The sequence below is a fragment of the Schistocerca serialis genome, chromosome 3, assembly GCF_023864345.2.
Source record: "Schistocerca serialis cubense isolate TAMUIC-IGC-003099 chromosome 3, iqSchSeri2.2, whole genome shotgun sequence".
Lineage (NCBI taxonomy): Eukaryota > Metazoa > Arthropoda > Insecta > Orthoptera > Acrididae > Schistocerca > Schistocerca serialis.
Window position 1 is genome coordinate 599,299,527 of NC_064640.1, and position 18,018 is coordinate 599,317,544.

Sequence of the window (18,018 nt, forward strand, 5' to 3'; positions counted from 1 at the left end):
AATGCTCTCGGTTGTTCTGTGGTTTTCCCTGATTGGTTTTTTAAGGTGCGTCTTCCAGAACAATTTACAAATTATGATGTGGAGTTATATGGCATTCTGATGGCACTAGAGAGGGTTCACAGACATCACCATACGAGTTTCCTTGTCTGTTCAGACTCTTAGAGCACTGCAAGCACTTCACCAAATGTATCAGGTAGATACACTGATTCAGCTCATCCGTGACTCCTTACAGCGGCCCCAACGCTGTGTCAAGGAGCTGGTTACCTGGCCATGTTGGGATACAGGGTAACAACATAGCTGACAAAGCTGCCGGGAAAGCATGTTGGGATGGTGGTGCCCATCAGTGTCCCATCCACAGGATGGGATGCACTCCATTATCCATTATCTTATTTTCTGACAGATGCATCATGTGTCAGTAGGAGACTGAATGGTTGCAAGTGTCAGACAACAAACTGCGGTCGCTCAAATCAACCACAAAGGCATGGCGGACTTAGTGTCAGCCTCGCCGCTGTAAGGAGTTTTGCGTACCAGACCGCACATCAGGCATAGCCCTCTTACACATGGCTTCCTCCTCTGGCAGGAGGATCTACCATTGTGTAAAGATTGTGTTGTGCTGCTTTCAGTTCAGCATATTGTGGCGATGTGTGTCCTGTATATTGATATTAGGGCAGCCCTTGGTCTCACTGGAGATCTGCCCACCATCCTCGCAGATACCAATACCAGTGTTAATCGAGTGGTGAAATTTTGTGCACTGTCAGGCCTCATCCCTAAACTGGTGTGGAAGGGCGGCAGACTTTTTAGTACATTATAAACTGCTCCGCATGTGGAGACAGCCTTTGTCCCCAGCCATGAGATTTCATGTTGACTTTTCATCAGGGCACTGATGACCATGATGTCAAGCGCCCCCTCAACCCAAATCATCATCATCATCATCATCATCATCATCATCATCATCATCATCATCCATCCTTCGGTGTCACCAGGGCAGACTTCCTACAGCTTATTGGACAGCTACCTCCCCCGTTTTTGCTACTCGTTGACTTTAATGTGCATCATCCCCTCTGTGGTTCTCCCAGGACCTGTCAGAGAGGTGCCCTCTTGGTTGACCTTCTTAACCAACTTTACTACTTCTATCTTAACACTGGAGCACCCACTCTCCTTTCCGACTCCTCCCACACCTATTCCCATTTGGACCTCTTCTTTTGCACTGCCCAGCTTGCCCATCGTCTTCAGTGGTCCATTCTTTCTCACACCTACTTGAGCGACCATTTCCCGTGTGCTCTCCGTTTTCTGACTCCTACCCTGTCCGCATGCACGCCCAGCCCAAATTGCAGCTTACTAAGGCTGACTGGCAGCTTTACTCCTCCCTGGCGACCGCAGAACAAGATTTCCCAGTCGTGAAGACCAGGTGGACTATCTCACCAATGTTATCGTTACTGCTGCAGAACATTCCATTCCTTGCACTTCCTCTTTACCATGTAGTGGACTGAGGCATGCCACGATGCAATTCACGCACGGAAATGTGGTATCCACATTTTTACCATCATCCTATGATGGCAAACTGCATTCATTATAAATGGATGCATGCAAAGTGTCGTCGCGTCCTTTGGGGTAGCAAACGAGCCAGCTGGCTTTCATTCAAGAGTTCTTTTAACAGTTCCACCCCTTCCTCTGTCATATGGGCCAACCTCCGATGGCTCTCTGGAACCAAGATCCATTCCCTAATTTCCGGCCTGACAGTAGCAGATGATGTTATCGTGGACCCTATTGCTATCTCCCAAAACCTTGGGCCACGATTTTGCAGAAGTTTCAAGCTCTTTGCACTATCACCCTATCACCCTGCCTTCCTCCATCGGAGGAGGCTTGGGCGATACCCTTCTCTTACTCTGAATCGTAAGTGCTACAATGCCGCTGTTACTACGAGGGAGCTCAATCATGCTCTCAGTTCATACTGATCCTCCACCCCAGGGCCAGACACCATCCACATTCAGATGTTGCAGCACCTTTCTCTTGTGGGCAAGCACTTTCTGTTTAACACATACAGCCGCTTCTGGGCAGAGGGCATATTTTCCGGACACTGGCGTGAAGCCACCTTTGTACCCATACCTAAGCCAAGCAAGGACAAAAACTTTCCTTCTAGATACCGCCCCATCTCTCTAACCAGTTGTGTTTGCAAGGTGATGGAATGTATGCTTCATGCCCAGCTGGTATGGTGGCTAGAGTCTCGCAATTTATTGATGAATGCGCAGTGTGGATATAGAGCATGGTGTTCTGCAGTTGACCATGCCGTTACTTTGTCCACCCACGTCATGAATGGCTTTTTGCAGAAATCTCAGACTGTGGCCGTGTTTTTTGATTTGGAGGAGGCCTATGACACCTGCTGGAGAACTGGTATCCACCGTAATCTTTACATATGGGGCTTCTGTGGCCACCTGCCCTGTTTCCTTCTGGCATTTTTACAAGATTGACTTTCCAAGGTGCGTGTGGATTCTGCCTTGTCGGACACCTTTGTCCAGGAAAACAGTGTGCCTCAGGGTTCTGTCCTGAGTGTCGTCTGCTTTGCTATCGCCATTAACCCTATCATGGCCTGTCTCCCACTGGGCATCTCTGGCTCCCTTTTTGTTGACGATTTTGCCATCTATTTCAGTTCTCCATGGACCTCTCTCTCTGAGCGGTGTCTTCAGTGCTGTCTTGATCATCTGTACTCCTGGAGCATCGACAGTGGCTTTTGCTTTTCCTCTGACAAAACCATCTGTATGAATTTCTGCCGGCACAAATGCTTCCTCCCACCATCTCTACATCTTGGGCCTCTTGTCCTTCCATTCGTTGAAACTACTAAATTCCTGGGGCTCATGCTTGATAGGAAACTCTCTTGGTCCTCCCATGTGTCTTACCTGGCAGCCTGCTGTACGCGGCCCCTCAATGTCCTTCGTGTCCTCAATGATACTTCCTGGGGTGCTGATCGAACTGCCCTCCTCTGTTCGTACCGGTCCCTTGTCCAAAATTAGACTTTGGGTGCTTTGTTTATGTGTCTGCACACCCATCCCTCTTATGCCGTCTCAACAGTATCCACCATCTCAGCATCTGTTCGGTCACGGGTACCTTTTGCAGCAGCCCAGTTGAGAGTCTGTATGCTGAAGCTGCTGAACTACCACTGTCCTACCACCGTTACTTCCTGCTCTGCAGGTATGCATGCCATTAGTCTACCATGCGTGGCCACCCCTCCTATGCCTCCTTCATTGATGATTCCATTGACCGTCAGGAAGGGGCTCATCCCACTTCTCTGTTACCTCCTGGAGTCCGCTTTCACCACTTGCTACGGCAGCTTAACTTCACACTACCTCCAACTTTCCCAGTGGGTGTGACCCTTTACCACCTTGGCTTCGTGATGCGGTCCATGTTAACCTAGGCCTGCATTTGTTTCCTAAGGACGCTACTCCAGCCTCAGTGTATTGCCTCAAATTTCACGACCTTTGCATGGAACTTGGCGATAGTACCTTTGTCTACACTGATGGCTCTCAGACTGACAGCGGGGTCGGGTGTGCCTTCGTCATTGGCACCCGTGTCTTTCGATATCAGCTTCCGGCACACGCCTCAGTATTTACAGCCGAGCTCTTCGCCTTGTATCAGGCCACGGAGTACATCCGGCGACACAGCCTTTCCAATTGTTCTCTGCTCAGACTCACTCAGTGCCCTCCAAAGTCTATGTACACTGTACACTGCTCTCCCCTTAGTGCAGCGGGTCCAGGAAAACTGTCACTCACTCACGCTTCATGAAGCCAGTGTCACATTTCTGTGGGGTCCCTGGTCATGTTGGTCTGCCAGGAAACGAGACTGCTGCCAAGGCTGCAGTCCTCGTACCTCAGCCTGCAAATGATCTCTGCATTGCCGTCTTGTCAGGAGGTGGTTCCCTTTGGCATCGCCAATGATCCTCCCTTCATGGGAATAAGCTTCGCCTTATTAAGCGTCTCCCAGCACCTTGGACGACCTCCTCTCGGCCCTCCTGCCGGGAGGAGATTATTTTGACTCTTCTGTGTATTGGGCACTGCCTTTTTAGCCATTGTCATTTGCTAAGTGGTGCTACCCCACCACTTTGTACACACTGCGCCTAAATTTTGACTGTCCACCAATTCCTGCTGGAATGTCCTTTTTTTTAACAATCTATGTTCCAGCTTGGGTTTGCCATCTGATTTGTCAGCTGTTTTAACGAATGATGTGTGGGCTGGTGACCATGTTTTGCTTTTTATCCACTGAAGCAATATGGCAAAGGCCATTTAATTTTTAGTTTTGGACCTTCATTTCTGTATGGTGTTTTTTCAGCCAATTTTTCCATGTGCTTGTTTTTTGCTGTCTCCTATTCTCTCAATAGGGACTGACATATTGTTGTTTAACTGCTCTCTATCATTTTATGCCCTGAGTATTTATTATATAGGTAATGTGAATTCAACATTAGGATGTCAACTACATTGAAGAATAGTTTCTCTGACCATTGAATAGTCTTTCATTCACATAAATAATACGAAAACATCTGGTCCTGCCTATCGGTCCCAGACATACAACTATTATTTGATGATTGGCAGTGGTTTCGAGACTATTTGCTGGCATGCATTTGGCACATGTCCCATTGTATTAGGATATTCTGTGGAAATACAGGAGACCTCTTGTCTATCCTTCCATTTGCCAATCATTACACTGTCCGAATATTGTGCAATAGTGTCTTCTTTCCCCAGTTTTGCGCATACCACGTCTTTAGGGGTATTTCTCCTATTTACCCTTAGTGTCCCGGTGCAATGTGTTTTTGCTTTCAACAGGGTTTTAGCTAAAGCAAAGCTGGTTGTAAAAATTGTCCATGTGAACCTGATGGCCAACATGCAGCTTCTCTTCCAACAAATATAATACTATATTTTCAGCATGCCCTTTCCCCCCCATATCACCACACATCCCTGTGTACACAGCGCATTTATTTACAAAACCATCGGGATTATTTAGCATGTACAATTTGATGCCATATTTATTCCTTTTGTTCTTTACATATTGTCTAAATTACAATCATCCCCTCCAAAGAATCATTGATTTATCTAAAGATAGGTCCCTAATTGGATAATAAACCTGACACATTCTGTTGTTGAAATAATTCCCCCCATGAACCATGGACCTTGCCGTTGGTGGGGAGGCTTGCGTGCCTCAGCGATACAGATGGCCGTACCGTAGGAGCAACCACAACGGAGGGGTATCTGTTGAGAGGCCAGACAAACATGTGGTTCCTGAAGAGGGGCAGCAGCCTTTTCAGTTGCAGGGGCAACAGTCTGGATGATTGACTGATCTGGCCTTGTAACATTAACCAAAACGGCCTTGCTGTGCTGGTACTGCGAACGGCTGAAAGCAAGGGGAAACTGCAGCCGTAATTTTTCCCGAGGACATGCAGCTTTACTGTATGATTAAATGATGATGGCGTCCTCTTGGGTAAAATATTCCGGAGGTAAAATAGTCCCCCATTCGGATCTCCGGGCGGGGACTACTCAAGAGGACGTCGTTACCAGGAGAAAGAAAACTGGCGTTCTATGGATCGGAGCATGGAATGTCAGATCCCTTAATCGGGCAGGTAGGTTAGAAAATTTAAAAAGGGAAATGGATAGGTTAAAGTTAGATATAGTGGGAATTAGTGAAATTCGGTGGCAGGAGGAACAAGACTTTTGGTCAGGTGATTACAGGGTTATAAATACAAAATCAAATAGGGGTTATGCAGGAGTAGGTTTAATAATGAATAAAATAAAATAGGCGTGCGAGTAAGATACTACAAACAGCATAGTGAACGCATTATTGTGGCCAAGATAAACACAAAGCCCATGCCTACTACAGTAGTACAAGTTTATATGCCAACTAGCTCTGCAGATGATGAAGAAATAGATGAAATGTATGATGAGATAAAAGAAATTACTCAGGTAGTGAAGGGAGACGAAAATTTAATAGTCATGGGTGACTGGAATTCGTCAGTAGGAAAAGGGAGAGAAGGAGACATAGTAGGTGAATATGGATTGGGGGGAAGAAATGAAAGAGGAAGCCGTCTGGTAGAAGTTTGCACAGAGCATAACTTAATCATAGCTAACACTTGGTTCAAGAATCATAAAAGAAGGTTGTATACCTGGAAGAATCCTGGAGATACTAAAAGGTATCAGATAGATTATGTAATGGTAAGAGAGAGATTTAGGAACCAGGTTTTAAATTGTAAGACATTTCCAGGGGCAGATGTGGATTCTGACCACAATCTATTGGTTATGAACTGCAGATTGAAACTGAAGAAACTGCAAAAAGGTGGGAATCTAAGGAGATGGGACCTGGATAAACTGAAAGAACCAGAGGTTGTAGAGAGTTTCAGGGAGAGCATAAGGGAACAATTGACAGGAATGGGGGAAAGAAATACAGTAGAAGAAGAATGGGTAGCTATGAGAGATGAAGTAGTGAAGGCAGCAGACGATCAAGTAGGTAAAAAGGCGAGGGCTAATAGAAATCCTTGGGTAACAGAAGAAATATTGAATTTAATTGATGAAAGGAGAAAATATAAAAATGCAGTAAATGAAGCAGGCAAAAAGGAATACAAACGTCTCAAAAATGAGATCGACGGGAAGTGCAAAATGGCTAAGCAGGGATGGCTAGAGGACAAATGTAAGAATGTAGAGGCTTGTCTCACTAGGGGTAAGATGGATACTGCCTACAGGAAAATTAAAGGGACCTTTGGAGAGAAGAGAACCACTTGTATGAATATCAAGAGCTCAGATTGCAACCCAGTTCTAAGCAAAGAAGGGAAGGGAGAAAGGGCGATGTACTTGAGGACAATATTATGGAAATGGAAGAGGATGTAGATGAAGACGAAATGGGAGATAAGATACTGCGTGAAGAGTTTGACAGAGCACTGAAAGACCTGAGTCGAAACAAGGCCCCGGGAGTAGACAACATTCCATTAGAACTACTGATGGCCTTGGGAGAGCCAGTCCTGACAAAACTCTACCATATGGTGAGCAAGATGTATGAAACAGGCAAAATACCCTCAGACTTCAAGAAGAATATAATAATTCCCAACCCAAAGAAAGCAGGTGTTGACAGATGTGAAAATTACCGAACTATCAGTTTAATAAGTCACAGCTGCAAAATACTAATGCGAATTCTTTACAGACGAATGGAAAAACTGGTAGAAGCGGACCTTGGGGAAGATCAGTTTGGATTCCATAGAAATGTTGGAACACGTGAGGCAATATTAACCTTACGACTTATCTTAGAAGAAAGATTAAGAAAAGGCAAACCTAGGTTTCTAGCATTTGTAGACTTAGAGAAAGCTTTTGACAATGTTAACTGGAATACTCTCTTTTAAATTCTAAAGGTGGCAGGGGTAAAATACAGGGAGCGAAAGGCTATTTACAATTTGTACAGAAACCAGATGGCAGTTATAAGAGTCGAGGGGCATGAAAGGGAAGCAGTGGTTGGGAAAGGAGTGAGACAAGGTTGTAGCCTCTCCCCGATGTTATTCAATCTGCATATTGAGCAAGCAGTAAAGGAAACAAAAGAAAAATTCGGAGTAGGTATTAAAATTCATGGAGAAGAAATAAAAACTTTGAGGTTCGCCGATGACATTGTAATTCTGTCAGAGACAGCAAAGCACTTGGAAGAGCAGTTGAATGGAATGGACAGTGTCTTGAAAGGAGGATATAAGATGAACATCAACAAAAGCAAAACGAGGATGATGGAATGTAGTCAAATTAAATCGAGTGATGCTGAGGGAATTAGATTAGGAAACGAGACACTTAAAGTAGTAAAGGAGTTTTGCTATTTAGGGAGTAAAATAACTGATGATGGTCGAAGTAGAGAGGATATAAAATGTAGACTGGCAATGGCAAGAAAATCGTTTCTGAAGAAGAGAAATTTGTTAACATCGAGTATAGATTTAAGTGTCAGGAAGTCGTTTCTGAAAGTATTTGTATGGAGTGTAGCCATGTATGGGAGTGAAACATGGACGATAACTAGTTTGGACAAGAAGAGAATAGAAGCTTTCGAAATGTGGTGCTACAGAAGAATGCTGAAGATAAGGTGGGTAGATCACGTAACTAATGAGGAGGTATTGAATAGGATTGGGGAGGAGAGAAGTTTGTGGCACAACTTGACAAGAAGAAGAGATCGCTTGGTAGGACATGTTTTGAGGCATCAAGGGATCACAAATTTAGCATTGGAGGGCAGCATGGAGGGTAAAAATCGTAGAGGGAGACCAAGAGATGAATACACTAAGCAGATTCAGAAGGATGTACGTTGCAGTATGTACTCGGAGATGAAGCAGCTTGCACAGGATAGAGTAGCATGGAGAGCTGCATCAAACCAGTCTCAGGACTGAAGACCACAACAACAACAACAACAACAACAACGTGTACCTTGTATAGTAGATCATCTGGTTTCAGGTCTCCTGATTCTGAATTTTTCGCAAAATGCAGTGAGCGTAAGATGAGCAAATATCTGTCTCTGCCCATGCTCATCGCTGTTCCTCTGTTTTCGAACAGCGGGTCTTTCTTCCAGTAGTCTTGTAATCGGACTTATTTGACATTACCCATATGTAATTAAATACCCAGGAAGACTAGTCTTTCTCCTATACTTACAGGTTTCCAATTACTAATCCTAGAGCCCTCTTTCATATTTTTGCTTGCAAATACATTGCATGCATTACCATACGTTTCATCAACTACGAGCTGCAGTATGTCATCTGTAACCAGTTGCCTGAAGAAACCTATTGGCATATTGCCAGCAGGATTTATCTGCAAACATTCTGCTTTCGTAAACAGATGATACTGCATCCCATGTAGTTCTTCATGCTAAGTCGCACTCGGTTTGCTTACTTCTGCGAGTGCAGGTTCTTTATCATCAGTAATTTCCTCATCATCGTCATCTGTATCATCCAGTTCCAAACTGTCGTAAAACATATTCGACAGTTTTGCTTCCACACTGTCATCGCTATGGTATGTTTCTGCAGTCTCCAAATCCCAGCCACCCTCCTATGGTTCATCCCCTCTGAACTCAACATCACTCTCTACCAACACACTCAGTAACTCATGCTCAGAATGTTGTTCACTCTTCCTACTCTCTTTTGGGTTAGAAGGCCCCGGTGTTGGTTGATTCGCCACCATTGCAAATCATGCACAACACAGACGACTAAATACGAAAACACACAACTGCAGACAGGAAAACGTTACGTGATATTTCGTTGGTTTCTTGTACTAACATGAGTGCACAGCCGAACAAACTAAACTGAGTACTCAGCTAGTGAACGCGCCGCTTATAAGCATTACCCGCACTGGCTTGTTGATCGCAGAAACACTTATAAGTGTCAGCCAAACTGCCGTGTTGATCGTGTAAACGCTTACAATCGTCAGCTGCAGCGAACGTGTTAATTAAAGTTGCAGAAATGTTTATCCCTTCTACACATAAGAAGTGGTACATGGACTTCAAATGTGGAGATGAGAATGTAAGATCTGACAGTGATGGCTCACTCAGTAAATTATGAACAATTATGTGTGAATAATGAACAATTATGCGACATGGTACATTTTGGAAGCCTTGATATACATCCAGATTTAGGCTGCTTCTGTACTAATTCATTTTAAATTTCATTTTGCTTTGTACCGATGTACAGTTTCACTAATATATTGAAAAGACAAAATTAAATAAATTAGAAACAGATTTCCAGGAACATTCTCCTATTACTTATTAATTTCTATATTAGTTTTAATTGATTGAAGTCTTGACTTGTAACTTCCAAAACACCTTCTGCTTATTTTTATATTCATAAATCTTTAAATACACTGAAGTGCCTAAGAAATTGGTATAGGCAGTCATAGTCAAATACAGATATATGTAAGCAGGCAGAATACAGCACTGCAGTCGGCAATGCCTATATAAGACAACAAGCATCTGGCGCAGTTGTTAGATCAATTACTGCTGCTACAATGGCAGGTTATCATGATTTAAGTGAGTTTGATCACGGTGTTATACTTGGCGCACGAGCGATGGGACACAGCATCTCCAAGGTAGCGATGAAGTTGGGATTTTCCTGTATGACAATTTCACAAGTGTACTGTGTGTATCAGGAATCCGGTAAAACATCAAATCTCGGACATCGCTGCAGCCGGAAAAAGATCCTGCAAGAACGTGACTGATGACAACAAATCATTCAACATGACAGAAGTGCTGCCCTTCCCTCAAACTGCTGCAGATTTCAGCGGTGGGCTATCAGCAAGTGTCAGTGCGTGAACCATTCAACAAAACATTATCAATATGGGCTATCAGAGCCAAAGGCCCACTTTGTGTGCCCTTGATGACTGCACGACACAAAGCCTTATGACTCGCCTGGACCCATCAACGCCAACATTGGACTGTTGATAACTGGGAACATGTTGCCTGGTCAGACAAGTCTGACAGTTTTAATCTGCCAGGAGGTTTCATATCAGTGCACACTCCTCTGGAGAGTGAAAATCTCATTCTGGAAACATCCCCCAGGCTGTGGCTAAGCCATGTCCCCGCAATATCCTTTCTTTCAGGAGTGCTAGTTCTGCAAGGTTCACGGGAGAGCTTCTGTAAAGTTCGGAAGGTAGGAGACGAGGTACTGGCAGAAGGAAAGCTGTGGGGACGGGGCGTGAGTCGTGCTTGGGTAGTTCATATGGTAGAGCACTTGTCCACGAAAGGCAAAGGTCCCGAGTTCAAGTCTCGGTCCGGCACACAGTTTTAATCTGCCAGGATGTTTCATATCAGCACACACTCCGCTGCAGAGTGAAAATCTCATTCTGCAGACAAGTCTCGTTTAAAATTGTATCGAGCAGATGGGTGTGGACGTGGACGTGTATGGGTATGGATACAATGTCATGTATCCATGGGCCCTGCATGTCAGCAGGGGACTGTTCAAGCTGGTGGAGGCTCTTTAATGGTGTGGGGCATGTGCAGTTGGAGTGATATGGGACCCCTGTTACATCTAGGTACGACTCTCACTGGTGACACGTACTTAGCACGCCGTCTGATCACCTGCATCCTTTCCTGTCCATTGTGTATTCAGACGTACTTGGGCAATTCCAGCAGGAAAATGCGACACCCCACACGTCCAGAAACGCTGCAGAATGGCTCCAGGAACACTCTTCTGAGTTTAAGCACTTCCGCTCGCCACCAAACTTCCCGGACATGAACATTCTACTTTCATAAGATCCTGTGATACAGTTTCCCGTTTGAGTAAGGTGCTGCAGTGGTTAAGCCACTGGATTCACATCTGATACAATGGTGTTCCAAACTCATTTAGCCATTCATATTAAGGTTTTATGTGGTTTCTCTAAATCGTGTAAGGCAAATGCCAATAAAATCAATTTTGGTGCAAGAGTGAGCTGTCATGAGAGATTAGTTCATCACACACTCTACATTTCTTGTTAGTTGTGCAATGGTAGCAAAGAAATGACTGTCTCAGTGAACCATTACTGGGAAACTGTTTACAAAAGCACTGTTTTTTTTTGAAAAGCCATTCGCATAAATATATGCACATTTGAAACTGGCTTCTGTAGCCAATTCTGATACTCCAAAACATAGCACTCAGCTTCATTTTCCATTTAAATTGAAAGTGATTTGTGTGTCATTGTATAATAAAAATGAGATCAAAGACTAAATACATTTTACTTTCACAGCCCCAGCTTACAATGTCAAATGTGCAGATTGCATCTTTCTATTCTACATTGTTGAAAGCTTTATGCAAACAAAATTCTAAAAATTATAGCTACAGCAAAACACTGTGTTCAGGATGTAGCAAAGTTGCCTGTGGATAAATAATAAGCCCATGGTATCTGCATATTGGGCATTTATCTCATGGTGAGGAGTGTACTCATTTTTACTGTGATCCATTATAACAAAGTGTTTTATTTGTTAAAATACAGTAGTCAATTTATGGGTGATGAGCTATTTTAAATGACAGTGGTTTGGATATGATATTTATGGAAGCTTCTTAACGTGACGAGACTGATATTTTACCGTATTGCACATTAACTGTTCCATGAGTGCTATGAGAGTGAATTTCAGTAAATACATTGTTAATTTTACATTCATATATTGATAGTGTATATGCCTCTTGATCTGAAGTTCTTTCTACCATTTGTGCCACATTTTTAGACATTTTCTTGTTTGCTGTTAGATCTTCAGTGCCAAATACTTGGAGGATTTTGTTCTACATTGATTTCCACCATTTCCAGATTCTAATTCCTGGCATCTTTCTGTTTGTCATTTGTGTTTAGACGTTAATATTTTGCATCTGAGTTGCTGTGCTCTGAATGCTATATTATACTAAGACATTTTGAAGTTAATAAACATGTAAGAAGACAGTACCTGTCAGCCAGATGAGAAAGTTTTATTAGTTGGAAAAAGTCAAAGAGATGTCACAGTAATCTTAACATAACATAGTATGCTGCAGAACTACTACTTGTTGGTCAAAGTGTGAAATGGCTATACATCAAGACTTAGTGTGAGAATAACATTTTTTGGGGGTCATCAGTTACCAATATGCTACAGAACTTCACTACAGTAGATTACCAGTACTTACTTGTGTTTTAGGTGTGTCTTACTGTTCGCATTCACAAATACAGTTGGTAAATTCAACTTCCATACTTTGTAGAATTTAACTACATAGTAATTGAGAAATTTCTTTTGCATTGATATACTCATGTTTAAAGGAATACTTGAATGCAGTGATAAACATAGAAGTGATGTGTTAACAGCTGATGATTTAATATAAAATAACATTGCATAGATGTCGTGCTTACTATAAGGCAGTTTTATTATTATTATTATTATTGTTATTATTATCATAGCCATAATCAAAACTGTATTTCAGGCAACAGCCTCCTCCTATGAAGTCATGCCTATCCTGTCACCAGCAGATTCATCGAAATGCACCCATCTGTCCACTGTGCAAAGCTAAATCACGAAGTCGCAATCCAAAGAAACCAAAGAAGAAAGACTGAATAATTTTTATGAATTTTTACCTTCAGTGTTGTTAAAGTGTATGCCAGTATATAAGTAGTGGGCACACTTTGAATTCACTTTGCTGCTCATTAGAGCAAATAGTGTGTCCAGTAATTAAAGTTCTGTATGTGTTACAGAGGTTCAGGAATTTCTGTGAAGAAGATCTGATGACAAATAACTGTGTGGAATAAGTATCAGTATGAATTGTAATGTTTTGTACTTAGTGTTAGAATTACTTTGAAATGTAAGTTATCACCTTATAAAAGTTCTCTTACCTGAACACATTTGAAATAATATACTTTTCTTGTGTGTAATGTACTGGTAAAAGTGGGAGGAGGATTTTATTAATGATTTTATGATAATGTATGTTGGAAAAGTATGTGTTTCATACTATGGAGGTGCAACATGGTTTATATACTTGCCATATTTTAACACATTATTGGAAAGAGTAGGAAAGATTGAGTGTAGTAGTCAGTGTTTTACTGGTAAGACTTTAATCTTCAAACTAAGAATACTTAAAATTACTTTCAAAGTGAATATGTTTGAAGGACAAAATATATTGTGGACATTAAAACAGCAAATTTTTCAGAAAGAAGGGAAGAATAGTGATGAATATTTTACTCAAGATTTTGCCTTCTTTCATGAAGAAGTGTTTTTTCTTTTAATTTTTGAGACTGCTTTATATATAAATGTTGTTTGATCTAGATGATTCAGTGTGATTAAAATTTGAATTGAAGAGTGTGTCCGGCAGAAACATTTATTTTAAGGGTGGAGAGATCATTAGCCACTATTTCTGAACTCACCATTTTATTGTGCAGTGACACTAGTCCAAAATTAGTATCTTTATTAGTTCCTCTTATGTACTCATTACATAAATATTGCAACAATATTCCTCCGTAGTGTTATAAGAACAGAGTGAAACTTAGAGAAAGCACAATGCAGCATAAAACATGCACAATTCTTATAAATGCATCTGGGCCACACAGGACCCCTGCTTGGTCATGCAAGCATTGCAGAAAGTGCTATTGAAAAGTCTTACAAAAACTTTCACACACAGCAAACAAGTATGTTCACTGAGGGAGATGTGGCAGTGGTCAAAACCTTGCACTTCCATTAAGGAGAAGTAGAGTGCCAATCCTCATCCAGCAGTGAGATTTTGTGTTTGTATTGGTTCCCTTCTCCTTACCTAGAGTCAAAATTTGATGCTCACACAGTTTTATTCCAATGATTGATCCTCATCTACCAAAGGTTTCTTGACAGAGCTATCTTTGTAATCTGTTTGAAATTGGATGTCACTGAGCGAGGTGGCGCAGTGGTTAGACACTGGACTCGCATTCGGGAGGACGACGGTTCAATCCCGCGTCCAGCAATCCTGATTTAGGTTTTCCGTGATTTCCCTAAATCACTCCAGGCAAATGCTGGGATGGTTCCTCTGAAAGGGCACGGCCGACTTCCTTCCCCATCCTTCCCTAATCCGATGAGACCGATGACTGCGCTGTCTGGTCTCCTTCCCCAAACAACCCAACCCAAATTGGATGTCCACAAGAAAATCAATGTGGGATTACAATCATGCCTCACAGTTGGCTGGAATAAACAGCAGACCAAAACTAAACTGTAGAGTCCTGCAGAAAACAATGAAACACAGGTTATTAACCATTACCGTTTGTAACTGTCTTCTGGAGGCTTACCTGAATCCAGATCTGTAGTTTGTGTCCTATTAACAGTAGGGTAGTGAATGTAAGAAACATTGTGAAGGAGACCAGACACAGTGAAGTGAAGTGGTGAGGCGTTTTCATTGTTTTATGTTGAACATGGTAACACACACATCTGGAGGAAGAATACATGAAGAAACTACCTCGTGTTTACGTGAAAAAGTCAAAGTACCAGTGGACTGATAGCATGGGCAAGAATTAGAATTGGTGTGTATGAGGATCCCACCCAAAATCGTTCTTCAGCAGTTTGAATATCTAGGGGCATTATGGCATATGTTTCTATGTATGATACGAGAGTTAATTTAATTAATTAATTTAATATTTCAAATTTGAAAACATTTGTTCCTGTAATGGTTTTGACAACTGCAAATCCATTCTTTCAAGCTTATACACATACGTAAAATCTGATTTCAAAAGGACGCTATTAACCTGTGCAGACTGGAGTGTTTAATTTTAATGTTAGCAATGACCAGTTTTGTAACTAGTGAAAAACTATGAAATAACAAGAGAGTAGCAACTTGGGTGGTTTGCCACAGACTAAAACGAATGACTTTGCCCAGATATTGCATCAAAATTACCCATGCTGAAGTGAACACGCACTGGAAGACTTCAGAATTACCCCCTATAAATTCCATGTCTATACAAAGTGTTAAAAAACATAACATGAATCCTTGAAGGCGGCATAATACCTTGAGTGATGGCCCATAAACTTGAGAGTTCCTTGTTTTGCTCTTTTAGAAGTACTTGTATATGAGGTTTTCCATTTCTAGGGTGATGTTAACATGTTGACTGCCATGTGGCTGCTGCTGGCCACAGCAGGTGATTCTGCTGCAGTGGCCTCATTGCAGTCAACATGTTAACCAATGTGAATTTGAATATTGAAATGAATATTACCAGTCTTAGAAGGGGAAATACCGAAGTCAGTCTCTCTCTCTCTCTCTCTCTCTCTCACACACATACACACACACACACACACACACACACACACACACACACACACACAAACGCACGCACACAAAGCTCCCTTTCTAATTCTAGTGTTGAGACAAATTTTCATTGGCAGAATTTTGGAATGCAATTGGAAGAGAGTTGGTGGCATTACACATCCTTTCTGTGCACCTTGCGTCCTGTCAATTCAGTCTGCATTGTCTCCTGGAGTTGAAGACATGTGACATTGTTGATAGTGATTTGGTGACAATCAGACACAGATGTTAAATTTGGCAAACCTGTTGGTAGTATTGAAGAGGTTTGGATTTTTCTTTCTATCCTACACTTCTCTATATCAGCAATAAAACAGTACAGGGCTATTACAAATGATTGAAGCAATTTCATAAATTCACTGTAGCTCCATTCATTGACATATGGTCACGACACACTACAGATACGTAGAAAAACTCATAAAGTTTTGTTCGGCTGAAGCCGCACTTCAGGTTTCTGCCGCCAGAGCGCTCGAGAGCGCAGTGAGACAAAATGGCGACAGGAGCCGAGAAAGCGTATGTCGTGCTTGAAATGCACTCACATCAGTCAGTCATAACCATGCAACGACACTTCAGGACGAAGTTCAACAAAGATCCACCAACTGCTAACTCCATTCAGCGATGGTATGCGCAGTTTAAAGCTTCTGGGTGCCTCTGTAAGGGGAAATCAACGGGTCGGCCTGCAGTGAGCGAAGAAACGGTTGAACGCGTGCGGGCAAGTTTCACGCGCAGCCCGCGTAAGTCGACAAATAAAACAAGCAGGGAGCTAAACATACCACAGCCGACGGTTTGGAAAAGGCTAAAGCAGAAGCCTTACCGTTTACAATTGCTACAAGCCCTGACACCCGATGACAAAGTCAAACTCTTTGAATTTTCGGCGCGGTTGCAACAGATCATGGAAGAGGATGCGTTCAGTGCGAAACTTGTTTTCAGTGATGAAGCAACATTTTTTCTTAATGGTGAAGTGAACAGACACAATGTGCGAATCTGGTCGGTAGAGAATCCTCACGCATTCGTGTAGCAAATTCGCAATTCACCAAAAGTTAACGTGTTTTATGCAATCTTGCAGTTTAAAGTTTACGGCCCCTTTTTCTTCTGCGATAAAACGTTACAGGACACGTGTATCTGGACATGCTGGAAAATTGGCTCATGCCACAACTGGAGACCGACAGCGCCGACTTCATCTTTCAACAGGATGGTGCTCCACCACACTTCCATCATGATGTTCGGCATTTCTTAAACAGGAGATTGGAAAACTGATGGATTGGTCATGGTGGAGATCATGATCAGCAATCCACGCTCTCCCGACTTAACCCCATGCAATTTCTTTCTGGGGGGTTATGTGAAAGATTCAGTGTTTAAACCTCCTCTACCAAGAAACGTGCCAGAACTGCGAGCTCGCATCAACAATGCTTTCGAACTCATTGATGGGGACATGTTGCGCCGAGTGTGGGAGGAACTTGATTATCGGCTTGATGTCTGCCGAATCACTAAAGGGGCACATATCGAACATTTGTGAATACCTAAAAAAACTTTTTGAGTTTTTGTATATGTGTGCAAAGCATTGTGAAAATATCTCGAATAATAAAGTTATTGTAGAGCTGTGAAATCGCTTCAATCATTTGTAATAACCCTGTACTCAGTGATCCACACAATATCAGTAAATGTGAGACAGTTCATGGACAGATCAGAACAAGCAAACTGCCTCCACTAAGACCTTGCAAAGATTAGAAATGTGGGACTCTTGTACTGCTAAAACACTGGATTGGGGAGGGTACCAAACAATTAAAAATCTAGTTTCTTACTGAAGGTGGCACCTATTACATCCTCAGTAGCCTCATTCTGCAAAAACAGGAGATGAGATTTTAATTTTATCCATTCAAGGAGATGTGATTTTTCAGGTTGCTATACATTAAACGTAATATTGATAAAGAATACCATATAAAAAAATAATTGCTAACAAAATTTGTCTTCGTTTAAGGTATCCTTATGCTAGATGCTCTCCCATCAGTACTGCATGTCTGTAGATCAATGCCTATATTGTGTAAAAATTAAATGTTGCCCAGCTCTTGTGTCTGACAATACTCCTTGGACACTACCACTTTTCCAGCATTTACTTGTGCATATTGGCTAAATAAACCACTGGCTTCTTCAATTCTTATGCCACATTTTCATAAAAATCCATTGCTTTTTATTATTGAACTCCTCATTTGTACGTGACTCGTTTATTCTCGCACAGTTTAAAAGCAAATTTTGTAAAGAGAACTACTTTTCATGCAAGTGGAGGAAGGGAGCTGGGGATGGGTATC

General features: G+C 42.2%; 1 protein-coding gene across 1 annotated transcript in view; it reads left to right on the plus strand.

The window, feature by feature from the left end:
• The window catches only part of LOC126470478 (zinc finger C4H2 domain-containing protein), a 174,342-nt gene extending 160,581 nt beyond the window's left edge, over positions 1-13,761 (plus strand). The window contains exon 5 of the mRNA XM_050098347.1: positions 12,890-13,761. Within this exon, the coding sequence (XP_049954304.1) occupies positions 12,890-13,019 (130 nt within the window). The 3' untranslated portion in view covers positions 13,020-13,761. The remainder of the gene's footprint in view (positions 1-12,889) is intronic.
• The last annotated feature ends 4,257 nt before the right edge of the window (positions 13,762-18,018 follow it).